The sequence below is a fragment of the Mobula hypostoma genome, chromosome 18 (genome assembly GCF_963921235.1).
Source record: "Mobula hypostoma chromosome 18, sMobHyp1.1, whole genome shotgun sequence".
Classification (NCBI taxonomy): Eukaryota; Metazoa; Chordata; class Chondrichthyes; order Myliobatiformes; family Myliobatidae; genus Mobula; species Mobula hypostoma.
In genome coordinates, this window is record NC_086114.1 from 13,859,312 (window position 1) to 13,875,003 (window position 15,692).

General features: G+C 42.7%; 1 protein-coding gene across 7 annotated transcripts in view; it reads left to right on the forward strand.

The window, feature by feature from the left end:
* The window catches only part of LOC134358348 (sorbitol dehydrogenase-like), a 54,904-nt gene that overhangs the window by 20,025 nt on the left and 19,187 nt on the right, over nt 1-15,692 (forward strand). For all 7 annotated transcript variants that reach the window (XR_010020863.1, XR_010020864.1, XR_010020865.1 and 4 more), the window contains exons 5-6: nt 9,042-9,160; nt 10,179-10,244. Coding sequence is in view for 4 of the 7 variants with exons in the window: in XM_063070471.1 (XP_062926541.1) it covers nt 9,042-9,160; nt 10,179-10,244 (185 nt within the window). In the remaining 3 variants the exon portion in view is untranslated. The remainder of the gene's footprint in view (nt 1-9,041; nt 9,161-10,178; nt 10,245-15,692) is intronic.

The following is a 15,692-nucleotide window of genomic DNA, read 5'->3' on the forward strand; positions in this document are numbered from 1 at the left end:
CCCTTTTTACACACCTGTGTTTGTAAGTGTCCTGAATAGTGGGAAGTTCACATCTACAGGTGCGTTAGCTAGGCTGTCCACACCACTCTCGGCAGAGTCCTGCGATTGAGGGAAGTATAGTTCCCATCCCAGGCAGTGATGCAATCAGTCAGGATGCTCTCAATTATGCCCCTATAGGAAGTTCTTAGGATATGGGGGCCCATACCAAATTTCTTCAACTGTCTGAGGTGAAAGAGGCACTGTTGTGCCTTTTTCACCACAAAGCCGGTATGTACAAACGACGTGAGAAGCTTGGTGATGTTTATGCCAAAGAACTTAAAACTGTTCACCCTCTCAACCCCAGATCCATTGATGTCAATAGGGGCTACTTGTCTCCATTCCTCCTGTAGTCCATAACCAGTTCCTTTGTCTTTGCAACATTGAGGGAGAGGTTGTTTTCTTGACACCACTGTGTCAGGGTGATGACTTCTTCTCTGTAGACTACTTCATTATTATTTGTGATTAGGCCAATCAGTGTAGTGTTGTCAGCAAATTTAATCAGCAGATTGGAGCTGTGGGTGGTGACACAGTCATGGATATACAGAGAGTAAAGGAGGGGGTTTAGTTCACAGCCCTGAGGGGCACCTGTGTTGAGGGTCAGAGGGGCAGAGGTGAGGGAGCCCACTCTTACCACCTGCCAGCGATCTGACAGGAAGTCCAAGATCCAGCTGCACAAGGCAGGGTGAAGGCTGAGTTCTCTGAGCTTCTTGTCAAGCCTGGAGGGAATTATGGTGTTGAATACTGAACTGTAGTCCAAGAACAGCATTCTCACTGAAGCATCCTTCTTCTCCAGATGTGTAAGGACAGTATGTAGAGCTGTGGCTATTACATCATCTATAGATCAGTTGTATCGCTAGGCGAATCATAGGAGGTCCAGTGTGGGTGGTAGCAAGCTGCAGATGTAGTCCTTGACCAGCCTCTCAAAGCATTTACTTATTATTGAGGTGAGTGCGACAGGACGCCAGTCTTAGACCCTCAACTAGCACTCTCTGGCTTCTCCCACAAAGCCAACTTACTTCCTCATCCCGAATTCCGAGTGACTGAACCTTTTTGACCAGCCTCCCATGTGGGACCTTGTCAAGTGATTACAAAAGTCTATGTAGACAACATCCACTGCCTTGCCTTCATCCACTTTCCTGATTCCTTTATCAAAACATCTTAAAAGATTGGTTAAACATGACCTACCACGCACAAATCCACGCTGACTATCCATAATCAGTCCGTGTCTATCCAAATATTCGGTCCCTAAGAAAACCTTCCAAAAACTTTCCCACAACTCAATGGCCTATAATTTCCTAGTTTCTTTTTCCGCCTTTTTCAAACAGCGGAACAACATTGGCTATCTTCCAATCCTCTGGTACCTCTCCTGTCACTAAGGAGGTTTTAAATTCTAGGGCGCCAGCAATTTCTGCACTTGCCTCCAATAGGGTCTAAGGGAACACCTTTTCATGCCCTGGGGATTTATCCATTCGGATTTACCTCAGGATAGAAAATGCCTCCTCCTCTGTAATCTGTCCAGGGTCCATGAAATTGATGTCACTTTTCCTCACTTCTATAAACTCTGTAACCATCTCTGGAGTAAATAAAGATGCAAAGAATGTATTTAAGATCTACCACACATGGATTACCATTCTGGTCTTCCAGAGAACCAATTTTGACCCTTGCAATCCTTTTGCTCTGAACAGAGCTGCAGAATACCTTAGGATTCTCCGTCACCTTGTCTGTGAGAGCAGCTTCTTTTAGCATTCCTCATTTCTTTCTTTAAGTGTTCTCTTTCATTGCTTGTTCTCCATTTGCACCTCATACCACACTTGCCAAATCATTTCTGATACCATCGAAAATGGCCTTCCTCCATTTCAGAACCTCAACGAGTGGACTGGACCTATGGTTTTGCATATTTGAAACTAATGGTGTTGTGATCACTAGATGCAGAGTGTTCCTCTACACAAACTTCTGTCACCTGCCCTGTCTCATTTCCTAATCGCAGATCCAGTATTGAAAGCTCTCTCATTAGGATTTCCACTTACTGATGAAGGAAACTTTCCGGAACACATTTGGCAAACTCTATCCCATCTAGTCCTTTTACAGTATGAGATTCCCAGTCAATAAGTAAAAAGTTATAATCACTTACTATAACAACCTTATGTTTCTTGAAACAGTCTATGATCTCTTTACATATTTGTCCTCTAAGATCCTAGGACTGTTGGGTGGTCTGTAATATAGCCTTACTAATGTGGTCATACTTTCTTGTTTCACAATTCCACCCATAATACCTCTCTAGTCAAGTTCTCCAGTCTGTCCTGTCTGAGCTCTGCTGTAACATTTTCCATCCCACTCTGTCACATCTAAAACAACAAAACCCCAGTCCTGCCCCTCCTGCAACCAAGTCTCACTAATGGCTACAAACATCATAATTCCAGGTGTTGATCCATGCCCTGAGCTCATCTGCCTTTTCTACAATACTTCTTGCAATGAAATACATGCAGCTCAGAACACTAGTTGCACCATGCTCAACCTTTTGATTCCTGACTTTGTCTGAGGTCTTACCAACATCTGCCTCCACAACCTCTCCACTAACTGTTCTGGCAATCTGGTTCCCATCCCCCTGCAACTCTAGTTTAAACCCCACCGTGCAGTATTAACAAACCTTCCCACTAGGATATTAATCCCCGTCCACTTCAGGTGCAAACCGTCCCTTCTGTGCAGGACCCACCTTCCCTGAACGAGAACCCAATGATCCAAAAATCTAACACCCTCCCTCCTACACCAACTCCTTAGCCATTGTATAATCTTCCTAGTTCTGGCCTCACGAGCATGTGGCACGGGTAATAATCCTGAGATTACAACCCTGGAAGTCGTTCTCTTTAACTTGGCACCTAACTCCCTGAACTCCCTATGCAGAACCTTGTCACTTGTCTTACCCATGTCACTGGTACCTACACAGCCTCTGGCTGTTTACCCTCCCACTTAAGAATGTTGAAGACTTGAACCGAGATATCTCAAACCCTGGAACTTGGGAGGCAACATACCATCCGGGAATCTTGTTCTCGCCAACAGAACCTCCTGTCTGTTCCCCTAACTAATGAATCCCCTATGACCACAGCGTGCCTCTTCTCCACCCTTCCCTTCTGAGTCACAGAGACAGACTCAGTGCCAGAGATCCGACCACTGTGACCTTCTTCTGTTAGATCAAACCCCACCAACAGTATCCAAAGTGATATACCTGTTGTTGAGGGGGATAGCCACAGGGGTACTCTGCACTGGCTCTTTAACCCCTTTCCCATTCCTGACTGTCACCCAGTTTCCTGTGTCCTGCACCTTGGGTGTAACTATCTCTCTATGTCCTACCCATCACCCCTTCAGCCACTTGAATGATCCAGTTCCAGCTCCAGCTCCTTAAAGTGGATTGTTAGAAGCTGCAACTGGATGCACTTCCCGCAGTTGTAGTCATCAGGGACACTGGAGGTCTCCCTGCCTTCCCACATCCTGCAAGGGGAGCATTCAACTATCCTGTCTGGCATTTCTACTGTCCTAACCGAGCAGATATAAAGAAGGAAAGGAAAAAAAATAAGCTAGAGATTTTCTTTTCTTCGCCTTGTCTGAAGTCTGTCTTTGCTGAAGCCTCAAAGAGCTAAAGCCTCAAGATCACCACTCTGACTCTGTCCATTGTGCTTGCCCCTGCCTTCCTTTAATTTGCTTCTTGCTAATGAAACCCAAACGCGGATTGGTCGCTGCTCAGAGCTCAGTCACATTGCTGCCATCCGGTGCTGCCTTTTTCTACTTGGTCAGTGGACCTGAATGAAATCCCTTCTTTTCAAACTTCCGATGTCTGATTGGTCACTGGCCTAAGCTCAATTACTTAGCCAAAATGCATTAAAAAAAATCACATTCAAAGTTTACAAATTGATTATTTCTGTTGCAAAACTCTTTCAGCCCAGTTTAATAATGATAAAAATTATTGAGCTGTTGGTGGTAATTGCTTTACATCACTCAAATACAGAATAAAAACAGAAAAGGGAACTTCTGGTACTTAGGGGCCAACCAGAAGTGTTTTTTTCTTTGTTAAGTGTGTATTTTTTATGATCACAATAACTCCAAGAACTTCGGGTACTGCAGGTCTACTGCATCAGTGAGCTGCTCATTAGTCAGAGCAGCTGATGGGTATGTCGGAGGAAGTGGATTGGGTCTGGGTGCAGACCATGTTGCTGCCTGCTTCTCGAAGGCATCAGAGTTGGTGCACATTAGTGAAACTGGGAGTGATTGCCTCGGACGGTTCTCTTGCAATCGCAAGACCCCATTGGACGTTGATCATGTAAGATGCCACAAGCCTGTTTCCCTTGTTTGGTGGTGAGACAGGCTTCATGGGAGCTGCGCAGCCTCGGTGGTAGTGAGGACTAGGCCTTAAACCATGAGCTTGCCTGCTGCCCATGTGAGGAGACGCCAGAGGCGGTGTAGTGTGGCATCTGTGCTCATTTCAGGGCTGGCCTCTCCTGCCTGTGCTGCCTTCCAGTGTTCAATCAGTGGAATGATGGGCTGGATTGCCTGGAACTGTACCATCAATTTGCAGGCCATGTCGCTCAGGGGCTTGGACTATATTTGTGTTTTTTGCATGACTAGTTTTCTTTTGCTTGCTATTTTGAATGTGGTGTGTACATTTTGCAAATTGGTTGCAGAGGAATGCTGTTTCAATCAGCTGTATCCATGTATGATTGAATGATAATTAAACTTTGATTTGAAAAGTAGACTGCTTTCTATAATTTACTGGATCAGATTCCAACTGGAAGTCCCCTCTGTCTCTGTAGTTTACTTTTTTCCTATGCAGTGGCCTATATCTGTGAGTGACAAATAGCTCAGTTTGTGGTTGGCATTGTTGTGAAATTAAGATAAGAATATTACCACTGGGAATTACCTTTTCATAAAAAACAAATAACAATCTTAGCGGTCAGGAAGTCCAGGTGCCTGAGAATCCGTAGTCAAAGTCAGGCCAAGATAATTGTAAATGTTAATTGCACTATTAATCTGGTTTTCTGGTATCATTGAGAAAGTTACACTTTAACCAATTGCAGTATAACTAATTAGAGTTAGCATGTGAATGATATCAGGAATTAACTGAATGAAATGTGAACACAGTGTTTTCGCAGAGTATCTTGTACTAAGCATTATTTTGAATGATATTAACTCATTAGATTTCCCAGATCTTGGTCTGTTGTCCAGGAGTTACTGTATATTTCAAAGAAATATGTTCAAATTTGAGTCCCGGTGAATGGTCTTGACCCAAAACATCGCCTGCTTATTTCCTCCATAAGTGCTGCCTGAACTGCTGAGCATCCCCAGTATTTTGTGTTTGTTTCTCTGGATTTCCAGCATTTGCTCAATCCCTTGGGCACATGATGTGCGACTTTATAGACCTGTATAAAATAATGAGGAATGTAGAAATGATGAACACACGGAGTCTTTTTCCCAGGGTTGGGGAATCAAGAATTTGAGGGAGAGGGGAAAGATCTGACAAAGAACCTGAAGAGAATGTTTTCTCCCTCCTGGAGGGTGGTCAGTATATGGAATAAGCAGCCAGAGAAAGTGTTTGAGACAGGTAGAGGACATGCTCTCTTCTCATTGCTATTGGAGGAGATATAGGAGCCTGAAGACACAAACTCATTATATCAGAAAGAGCTTCTTCCCCTCTGCCATCAGATTTCTGAATGGACGAAGAACCCATGAACACTACCTCATCCTATTTTGCTTTCCTTTTTTGCTCCCTTTTTGTATTTAATTTAATCTTTAATATATAAAATTATTACTGCCACAAAACACCAAATTTCATGAAATATGCCAGTGATATTAAACTTGATTCTGATTTTGGGTTACGGATGCATTAACAGCATTTCAAAGACCTATTATCAAAGTATGTATACAGAATACAGGCAGACAGCACCGAACACCTGCCTGTATTCTGCTCTCACCCTTGCCAACTTCAATCATGCTTGACGCCTCGATCGGAGAGAAGCAATGGAGTCGATCATGGGCTTGAGCCCCATCTCCATGCTCCCAGGCGTCCAGGCTGCGCACTCCGCTCTAAACCTCACCAAATTCCCTCAGAGACAGCAAAGCACCAGATCGTTCAATTGGCCCAAAAGCACACCATCAAAATGTGAACCATAGGTTCAACTGCATGCTGCTTAGTAGCAGAATCATAGTTGAAGGAAGAAGAAGTAAGTTTCGTGGGTTGTTGGCAGAATGTCGCCATTGGTCACATTGTTCTCTGGCACCATCTTGAAGATATTTGGGCAGGAATATTTTAGAGGGATAGGGGCCAAACATGGACAAACAGGACTAGTTTAGATGGACATATTGTTCAGCATGGGCCTGTTGGGTTGAAAGGCCTGTGCTGTATAACTCTAAGACTCTGTGTTTGTACTGTTCTTTTAAAGAGAGAGAGATTAAAAGCAGATTTATTTTTCACATCAAGACAGTAAAATACACTGTTTCTAACAAATCAAATCAGCGAGGACTGCACTGAGAGCAGCCCTCAAGTGTGGCCACGATTCCGACAGCAATATAGCAAGCCCGCAACTTACTGTCCCTCACTCATACGTCTTTGGAACGTGAGAGGAAACCTGAACATCCAGAAGGAACCCCTCTGGTCACAGGGAGAATATAGACACTCCTTACGGACAGCAGCAGGAATTGAAGCCTGGTCAGTGATTGCTGATTTATTAAACCAGAATCAGGTTTAATATCACTGGCATATGTTGTGAAATTTGTTAACTTAGCTGCAACACTACAATGCCATACATGATAATATAGGAATAAAAATAAATAAGTAAATCAATTTCAGTAAGTACATATACGTGTATTAAATAGTTAAATTAAAAATAGTGCAAAAACAAATAATGAAAGTGAGGTGGTGTTCATGGGTTCAATGTCCATTTAAGAATTGGATTACAGAGGGGAAGCTGAAACAGGAATATTTAATCATATCCATCGATTTCATCCTTTTGAAGGCATCCCGAGTTATCTTGTTCTAATTTTGATAACAAGGAGTATGGGAAACTATTCAATACCACTGGCCTAAGGGCTCAGGAATCCATGGATGCCAGCTGTAAATCTGTTCCAGTATTTTACATCCTCAACCTTGGCGTCAGAGAGTTCCAATTTGTCCTGGAGAAAACAAAACTCCTCAGCTGAGTCCAGAACAACTGACCCCTTCCACATTTCTCGTTTTTATGAACATCACTGATGGGTTTTGGAGAAAAGTGAAATAAATGCAAGATCTGCTTCTTCCTGCAAGAGGCACAAAGGGGTCAAGGGGACAAAAGGACTTCAAGGAGTGATGCCTTCAAAAGTTGGTATCCACCATTAAGGACCTCCTTCGCCTGTTCTCATTAGACCGCAAGACATAGGAGCGGAATTAGGCCATTTCGCCCATTGAGTCTGCTCCACCAATCAATCATGGCTGATCCTTTTCTCCCCTCCTCAGCTCCACTCCCTGGCCTTCTCCATGTAACCTTTGATGCCATGTTCAATCAAGAACCTATCAAGCTCTGCCTTAAATATACCCAACGACCTGGCCTCCACAGCTACCTGTGATAATAAATCCCACAAAATCACCACCCTCTGGCTGAAGAAATTTCTCCACATCTCTGTACAAGTTAATGTACCTCTACAAGTTAATCTTTAGGGTGTTCTGCACAAAGACTCCCAATACCCTTTGCATCTCAGATTTTTGGATTTTCTCCCCGTTTACAAAATAGTTTGCACATTTATTTCTACTAGCAAAGTGGATCACCATGCATTTTCCAACATTGAAGTTCACGTGCCACTCTCCTGCCCATTCTCCTGATCTGACTAAGTCCTTCTGTAGCCTACCTGTTTCCTCAACATTACCTACCCCTCCACCAGTCTTCGTATCATCTGCAAACTTGGCAACAGAGCCACCTATTCCATCATCTACATCATTGATATACAGCATAAAAAGAAACAGTCCCAACAATGACCCCTACGGAACACCACTAGTCACTGACAGCCAACCAGAAAAGGATCCTTTTACTCCCACTCGTTGCCTCCTACCAATCAGCCAATGCACTAACCAAGTTAGTAACTTTCCTGTAATACCATGGGCTCTTAACTTGGTAAGCAGCCTCATGTGTGGCACCTTGTCAAAGGCCTTCTGAAAGTCCAAATATACAACATCCACTACATCACATTTATCTATCCTATGTGTAATCTCCTCAAAGAATTCCAACAGGTTTGTCAGGAAAGATTTTCTCTTAATTGTTACAATGAGGAAGGAGAAACAGAAGCCTGAAGGCACACACTCAACGATTCAGGAACAACTTCACAACTTCTTCCCCTCTGCCATCCGATTTTGGAATGGATATTGAACCCATGAACAACACCTTACTACTTTTTTATTCCTACTTTTTCCACTAGTTATTTAAGTTAACTTTTATATATATATATATATATATATATATTTATACTTATTTTAATTCACAGTTTTTTTCTACTATTATGTATTGCATTTTACTGCTGCCACAAAGTCAACAAATTTCATAACATATGCTGGTGATTTTAAACCCAATTCTGATGCTAATTCTGATTTTGATTTATGAGATTCTGAGGTGGGCACATGGATAATTGAAAAGTGGAGGGCTATGTAGGATGGAAGGGTTAGATTGACTTCATACATTAAAAGGTAGGTACATCATTGTGGGCCAAAGGGCCTGTACTATGCTCTAAAATCTACAGTCTTTCTCCTGGATCCTCCATGTGTCCAAGTCAAGTCAAAAGCTTAAGTACGCTGAAGTACAGGTATAACGAAACTCTTGCTTGCAACAATATCAAAGGCAAGTAAATCCAGACAAAATACAGGACATATCTTATACAACACAGTGAAGAGAGGTACAGAAAAAAGATAATGTTTATGTTCAGCTCGATTAAAAGTGTATAAGAACATGAGATATTGGTTGATTTCTGTAACTCTTCTTTGTTTGACATTACAGACTCCCTGACTCTGTGAGCTCTGAGGAAGGTGCGTTCATCGAGCCCCTCTCAGTCGCGATCCACGCCTGCCGAAGGGCACGGGTAAAAATGGGCAGCAAAATCTTGATTTGTGGAGCAGGTAGGCAAACCCAGCTTCTCGTTACTCATGCCATCAGCTGCTAATAAGGTCACAGGTAGTTCAAAATTACTAATCAAATGTCAAAGTTCAAAGTACATTTATTATTTAAGTATGTCTACCATATACAACCCTGAGATTCATCTTCTTGCAGACAGCTACAAAACAAAGAGCACAACGGAACCCACTAAAAGCCTCACTCAACAATGACTGTCAAACATCCAAGGATATTATCCGAATTATAGGAAAGATGTCAACAAAATTGAGAGAGTACAGAGAAGATTTACTAGAATGTTACCTGGGTTTCATCACCTAAGTTACAGAGAAAGGTTGAACAAGTTGGGTCTTTATTCTTCGGAGCGTAGAAGGTTGAGGGGGGGACCTGATAGAGGTATTTAAAATTATGAGGGGGATAGATAGAGTTGACGTGGATAGGCTTTTTCCATTGAGAGTGGGGGAGATTCAAACAAGAGGACATGAGTTGAGAGTTAAAGGGCAAAGGTTTAGGGGTAACTTGAGGGGGAACCTCTTTACTCAGAGAGTGGTAGCTGTGTGGAACGAGCTTCCAGCAGAAGTGGTTGAGGCAGGTTCGATGTCATTTAAAGTTAAATTGAATAGCTATATGGACAGGAAAGGAATGGAGGGTTATGGGCTGAGTGCAGGTCAGTGGGACTAGGTGAGAGTAAGAGTTCGGCACGGACTAGAAGGGCCGAGATGGCCTGTTTCCGTGCTGTAATTGTTATATGGTTGTAAGGTGCAAAACAAGAACAAATCATTCAAGTAATAAAAAAAAAGTAACTACATAACACACAGAACAAGAACTACAGAGTCCCTGAAAATAAGTCCACAGCCATGGAGCCATTTCAGTGCTGAGGCAGTTGTCGCCCTGCTGCCATCGGGCTCCTGGACTGGCTGCACTCACCTCAGCGCTGAACTGATGCAGCAGTTGTGGCTTCGCCAGCAAGCAACACCTATTTTCCCTTCGCCAAATCATAACCACAAACCTTTTTCATTTATTTAGGTCCAATTGGGCTTCTGAATCTACTGGTGGCCAAGTCCATGGGGGCGGCTCAAGTCGTGATTTGCGGTAGGCCTCAGATCTTTTTTTTCCCTCTCTCTGTCTTGTTCCACTGCTGTGGAAAGCCTTACTCTCCCATTGTTCCACTCTTTCAACATTTTCCCAATCACTGATTTGTTTAGAAGGAACGACAAAAACTTCACTTGAACAAAAGAAGCATTTTGTTCACTGAAATAACCAAAACAGGTTTTCATGCCCAATCCTACCCTGATATACAGATCTTCACTTGATTCCAATTCCTCCTCAGTCCAGACCTGCAAATATTAGATCCCTGAGGTGAGAGGAACAGGTTCCATGTGTACTCCTGCTTTTAAGTTTCTTTTGTTTCAATTGTTGATGACATTAAGTTAATCCTTACCAGGTTATAATTGATGTTGGCCTATGTCTATCAAACAGGACTGTAGCTCAGATTAATTTTATCCTACTTTGATTTGCCTCAAATTAATTCACTGATTAACATGCGCAAGTATTTCTGCAACTGTTCAAATATCTTCCACCAAGAATAAGTCGTTGGTGAAACTGCACTTATGGTATAGTTCAAAGGTCAAGACAAATTTATTATCAAGGTACATACGCATTGCCATATACTACCTTGAGATTAATTTTCTTGCAGGCATTTACAGGAAAAATAAAGAATACAAGAGAATTTAGGAAAAATACTGTACTAAAGACTAACAGCCAACATGCAAAAGACGACAAAAATAAAACAGTAAGACTGAAAACATGAGTTGCGAAGGGTCCCTGACAGTGGGACAGTGATCAGAATCAGGTTTATCATCACCAGCATGTCACGTGAAATTTGTTAACTTAGCAGCAGCAGTTCGATACAATACATAATCTAGCAGAGAGAGAGAGAATTAAAATAATAATAATAAATAAAATAAAACATAGTAATAAATAAACAAGTAAATCAATTACGTGTATTGAATAGATTTTTTTTTAATGTGCAAAAACAGAAATACAGTATATTAAAAAAAAGTGAAGTAGTGTCCAATTGGATTAGAGTTGTGGTGGGTGAAGTTATCCACACTGGTTCAGGGGTCTGATGGTTGGAGGGTGATAACTGTTTCTGAACCTGGTGGTGTGGGATCTAAAGCTTCTGTACCTCCTGCCTGATGGTAGTGAGAAGAAGGCATGGCTTGGATGGTGGGTGTCTTTAATGATGGATGCTGCTTTCTTGCGGCAGCACTCCATGTAAATGTAATTAGTGGCGGGGAGGTGTTTGCCTGTGAGTTTGGAGTGGTATAGGCCTAATGTGGGCACTGGGACTAACAGGGTCAGCAAGGACTAGATGGGCCAAAGGGCTTATTTCTGTGCCCCATTACCCTAATATCATTGGGCTGACATTCAAAATGGTTACGATCAAGCATGTGGTACCAGAGAGGATATCAGTCTGTATATGGTCTGAATGGGTATTCAAACACATGGATGCGCATTGAGAATACAGAAAGTGCAAGAACACCCCATATATTGTGTCTTTGTGTATAAAACAGCATAAGGCACCGATGACGACATAGACTTGACAGACTATTATTTTTGTGGGAAGGTTGAATAGTCCTTTTTATGTAAGGGAAATGAGGGGAAAAAAGATACGGAAACTCATAAATCCAGGGAGCCTGTCGATTCTTTCTTTTTTACCAAGGGAGGGTGTAGACTTAGCCTGTGGATCCAGAGATGGTATAAACCCAGGCAACACACACACAAAATGCTGCAGGAACTCAGCAGGCCAGGCAGCATCTATGGAAATGCATAAACTGTCAATGTTTTGGGCTAAGACCCCTTTTGTGTATGCTTCTTGGATTTCCAGCATCTGCAGGTTTCCTCATCGGAGTAGAAACTCAGTTTGTGCATGGGTACGCATCCTCTCAGTGAGGTAAAGGATAGCATAATCTGGTACAAACTGGGCTATAGGAGCACCGTGGCTAAATTACTGGACCCTATCAGTCTGAATCCCACTGCATACACCACCAGCAACACACACAAAATGCTGGAGCAACTCAGCAGGTCAGGCAGCATCTATGGAAATCAATAAACAGTTGAGATTTCGGGCCAAGATCGTTCTTCAGGACTGGAAAAGAAAGGAGAAGATGCCAGAATTAAAAGGAAGGGGAGGAGGGGAAGGAGGATGGCTAGAAGGTGATAGGTGAAGCCAGGTGAGCAGGAAAGGTAAAGGGCTGGAGAGAAAAGAATCTGGTAGGAGAGGCGGGTGGACCATAGGAGAAAAGGATGGGACCCAGGGGAGGTGATAGGCAGGTGAGAAGAGGCAAAAGGACAAAGTGGGGAATAAAAGAAGAGAAAGAGGGGAGGGGAGGGAGTAATTTTTACCTAGCAAGAAAAATCAATATTCATGCCATCTGGTTGGAGGATATACAGACAGAATATAAAATGTTCTCCCCAATTTGTGATCCCCCAAATTTTCGACAGGTGTCACCAATGTAGAGGAGGCTGCATTGGGAGCACCAGATACAGTGGACAACCCTAGCAGATTTGCAGCTGAAGTGTTGCCTCACCTGGAAGGACTGTCTGGGGCCCGGAATGGAGGTGAGGGAGGAGGTGAATGGGCAGACGTAGCACTTTGGTTGCTTGCAGGAAGGGATGAATGTACAAGAGAATCCTTGTTCACCACCGACCATGTTTGATCCTGATCTCTGTTGCTGTCTTTGTGGTGTTTGCAGGTTCTCCCTGTGACAGAGTGGGTTACCTCCGGTTTCCTCCCACATCACAATGGTTAACTGACCACCGTACATTGTCTCTCCTGTGAGGCTGGTGATAGAATCTGGAAGGGGCTGTTGGGAATGTGGGAAGGGGATTGGAATGGTTTAGAGGAGGATTTGTGTGAGTGTGTGGTTGGTATTCATCAAGGACTGAAGGACCTGTCCCTTTTGTAAGACTCCATGACTCCCTTGTTGCTTCGCATCTGCTCATTTCCAAATGCATCTCCTCATTTAACCATTGGAGCCACAGATCCCTACAGCACAGAAGCCACAGTCCCTTGGGCCCATCTCATCCATGCTGACCCAGGCACCTACTTAAGTTAATTCCATTGGTTCATATCTCTCTAAACCTTTTATGTAGAACTTATAACTTTTGCAGCACAATGCAGGTCCTTTGACTCACAATTCTGTGCAGAAATTTTCACCTACTCTAAGTTTAATCTAACCCGTCCATCTGACATAGCCTTTCATTTTTCCGTCATCTATGTGCCTATGTAAAAGTTTCTTAAATGTCTGGAATGTATCTGCCTCTACCACCATCCCTGGCAGGGTATTTCACACACCCACTACTCTCTGTGTTAAAAAAAACTACTTCTGACATCCCCCCCACCCCAACACTACGCTTTCCTCCAACCACCTTAAAATTATGCCCTTTCATATTAGCTATTTCCATCCTGGGGAAAAAATGTTGGTTATCCATTCGAATCTATGCCTCTTATCATCTTGTACACGTCTAATCCTCTTTCACTCCAAAGAGGGAAAAAAGCCAAGCTCACTCAACCTATCCTCATAAGACATGTTCTCTAATCCAGGCAGCATCCTGCCAGATCTCTTCTGTACTCTCTCTAAAGCATCCGCATCCTTCCTGTAATGAGGTGACAATACTGAACACAATATTCCAAGTGTGGTCTAACCAGGGTTTTACAGAGCTGCAACATTACGTCATGGCTCTTAAATTAAATCCTCTGGCCAATGGACACCAACACACCATATTCCTTCTTAACAACATACTTTTAAATATTATTATTGTACTTGCCTGAATCACTTGTTTTGGCAGCTCATTGCATGTACTTGGTACCCTCTGTGTGAAGAAGTTGCCCCTCAGATCCCTTTTAAATATTTCTCCTCTCACCTTAAACCTGTGCCCTCTAGTTTTGGATTCTCTTACCCTGGGAAAAAGACTCGGTGCATTTTATGCCCCATGAATTTGTAAGTTTTATAATTTCACTCTCCTACATTCTGAGGAATAAAATCCTAGTCTGCCAAACCTTTCCATGTAACTTGACGCCCTCAAGTCCTGGCACCGTTCTCATAAACCTTTCCAACTTAATGACATCTGGAATAGTCCAGTCATGGTGACTGCTATCCAAAAACCTGGAGAAATTAGTTCAAAGGTTGGGAAATTAAGGTTAATAAATCATTCTGGAATTCAAGATCTAATATTAGTAACAATGATTGTGAATCTGCCAAGTTTTTCAGGGAAGGAAGTGTCTCAATCTTACTTGATCTAGTCAATAAGTAACATTTGATTAAGTGATAAGATTGACTCTGAATTGACTCCTCTGTGCAGAGACTATTAAAGATGGATAATAAACATTGATATTACTGGATATGACCACATTCCATGATTAAGTTGTAAAGTTGTATGTGTGAATTAGCTTCTTTGGTGGCTTGTTTCATGTTGAAGCAGTCATCATCATCATCATCGTCATCATCAGGTGCCATGCCCAGTTTGAGCTTTGACTGCACACACACTCCTGTTTCGGGTCAAGTGGATCAATTCATTGGTATTCATTTCCAGTTCTCTGGCTGCTGTCTCCATCATCATTTGTTTTTGCCTTCCCCTTGCTTTCTTCCCTTCAATCTTTCCCATAATTACCGTGCATTCTAACTCCTCTTTCCTAATCCCATATCCAATGAAGTCACGTTGCCTTTTCATGATATCATACATTATTTCTCTTTTTGTGCTTGCTCTGTTCATGACAACCTCATTAGATATTCATTTTATCCATGATATTCTTTGCATCCTCCTCAAAAACCACATCTCTGCTGCTTCAATTCATTTCCTCATGTTACTAGGTATTGTCCAACAATCTGAGCCGTATAACACAACTGGATAAACATAACACTTCAGTGCTCTGAGGCGGGTTTTCATGCCTAGTTTAGTGTTGGTCAGTATACTCTTCATTCTCGTAAAGGTGTCGTTAGAAGAAGAAGAAGAAGAATACCTTTATTGTCATTGTTGTGGAGCAATGAAACACAGTTTAGCAGCTCAACGTTTTGCGCATGGCAAAGAATATATACATAAAATAAACTCTAAAACCTCAGGAGTGCAGTCCAAAATTAATAATATATGGATGGGGGGGTAGGACTATTGCACACCTGCCATTCCTGGAAGTGTGATGCATTTAGCTGCTGTTGTCTTAGGAGGGGGGGCAGGAGAAGGGAGGGGGCTGTTACACATTTCACTGCTTGTGGGTAGAAGCTGTTAAGGAGTCTCTTTGTTTTCGTCCTTAATGCTCTGTATCTCTTCCCAGAAGGTAGAGGGGAAAACAGGTGATGTCCAGGATGAGTGGGATCCTTTGAAATACAAGTAGCCTTCTTTTGAAGTCTGCCAGTATAAATGTCTCTGAGGGAGGGTAATGTTGTGCCAATAACCCGCTCTGCTCCCCTCACCACCCGCTGCAAGTCCTTCCTGTTCTGTTCTGTGCAGCTGGCAAACCACACTGCACAGCAATACGTC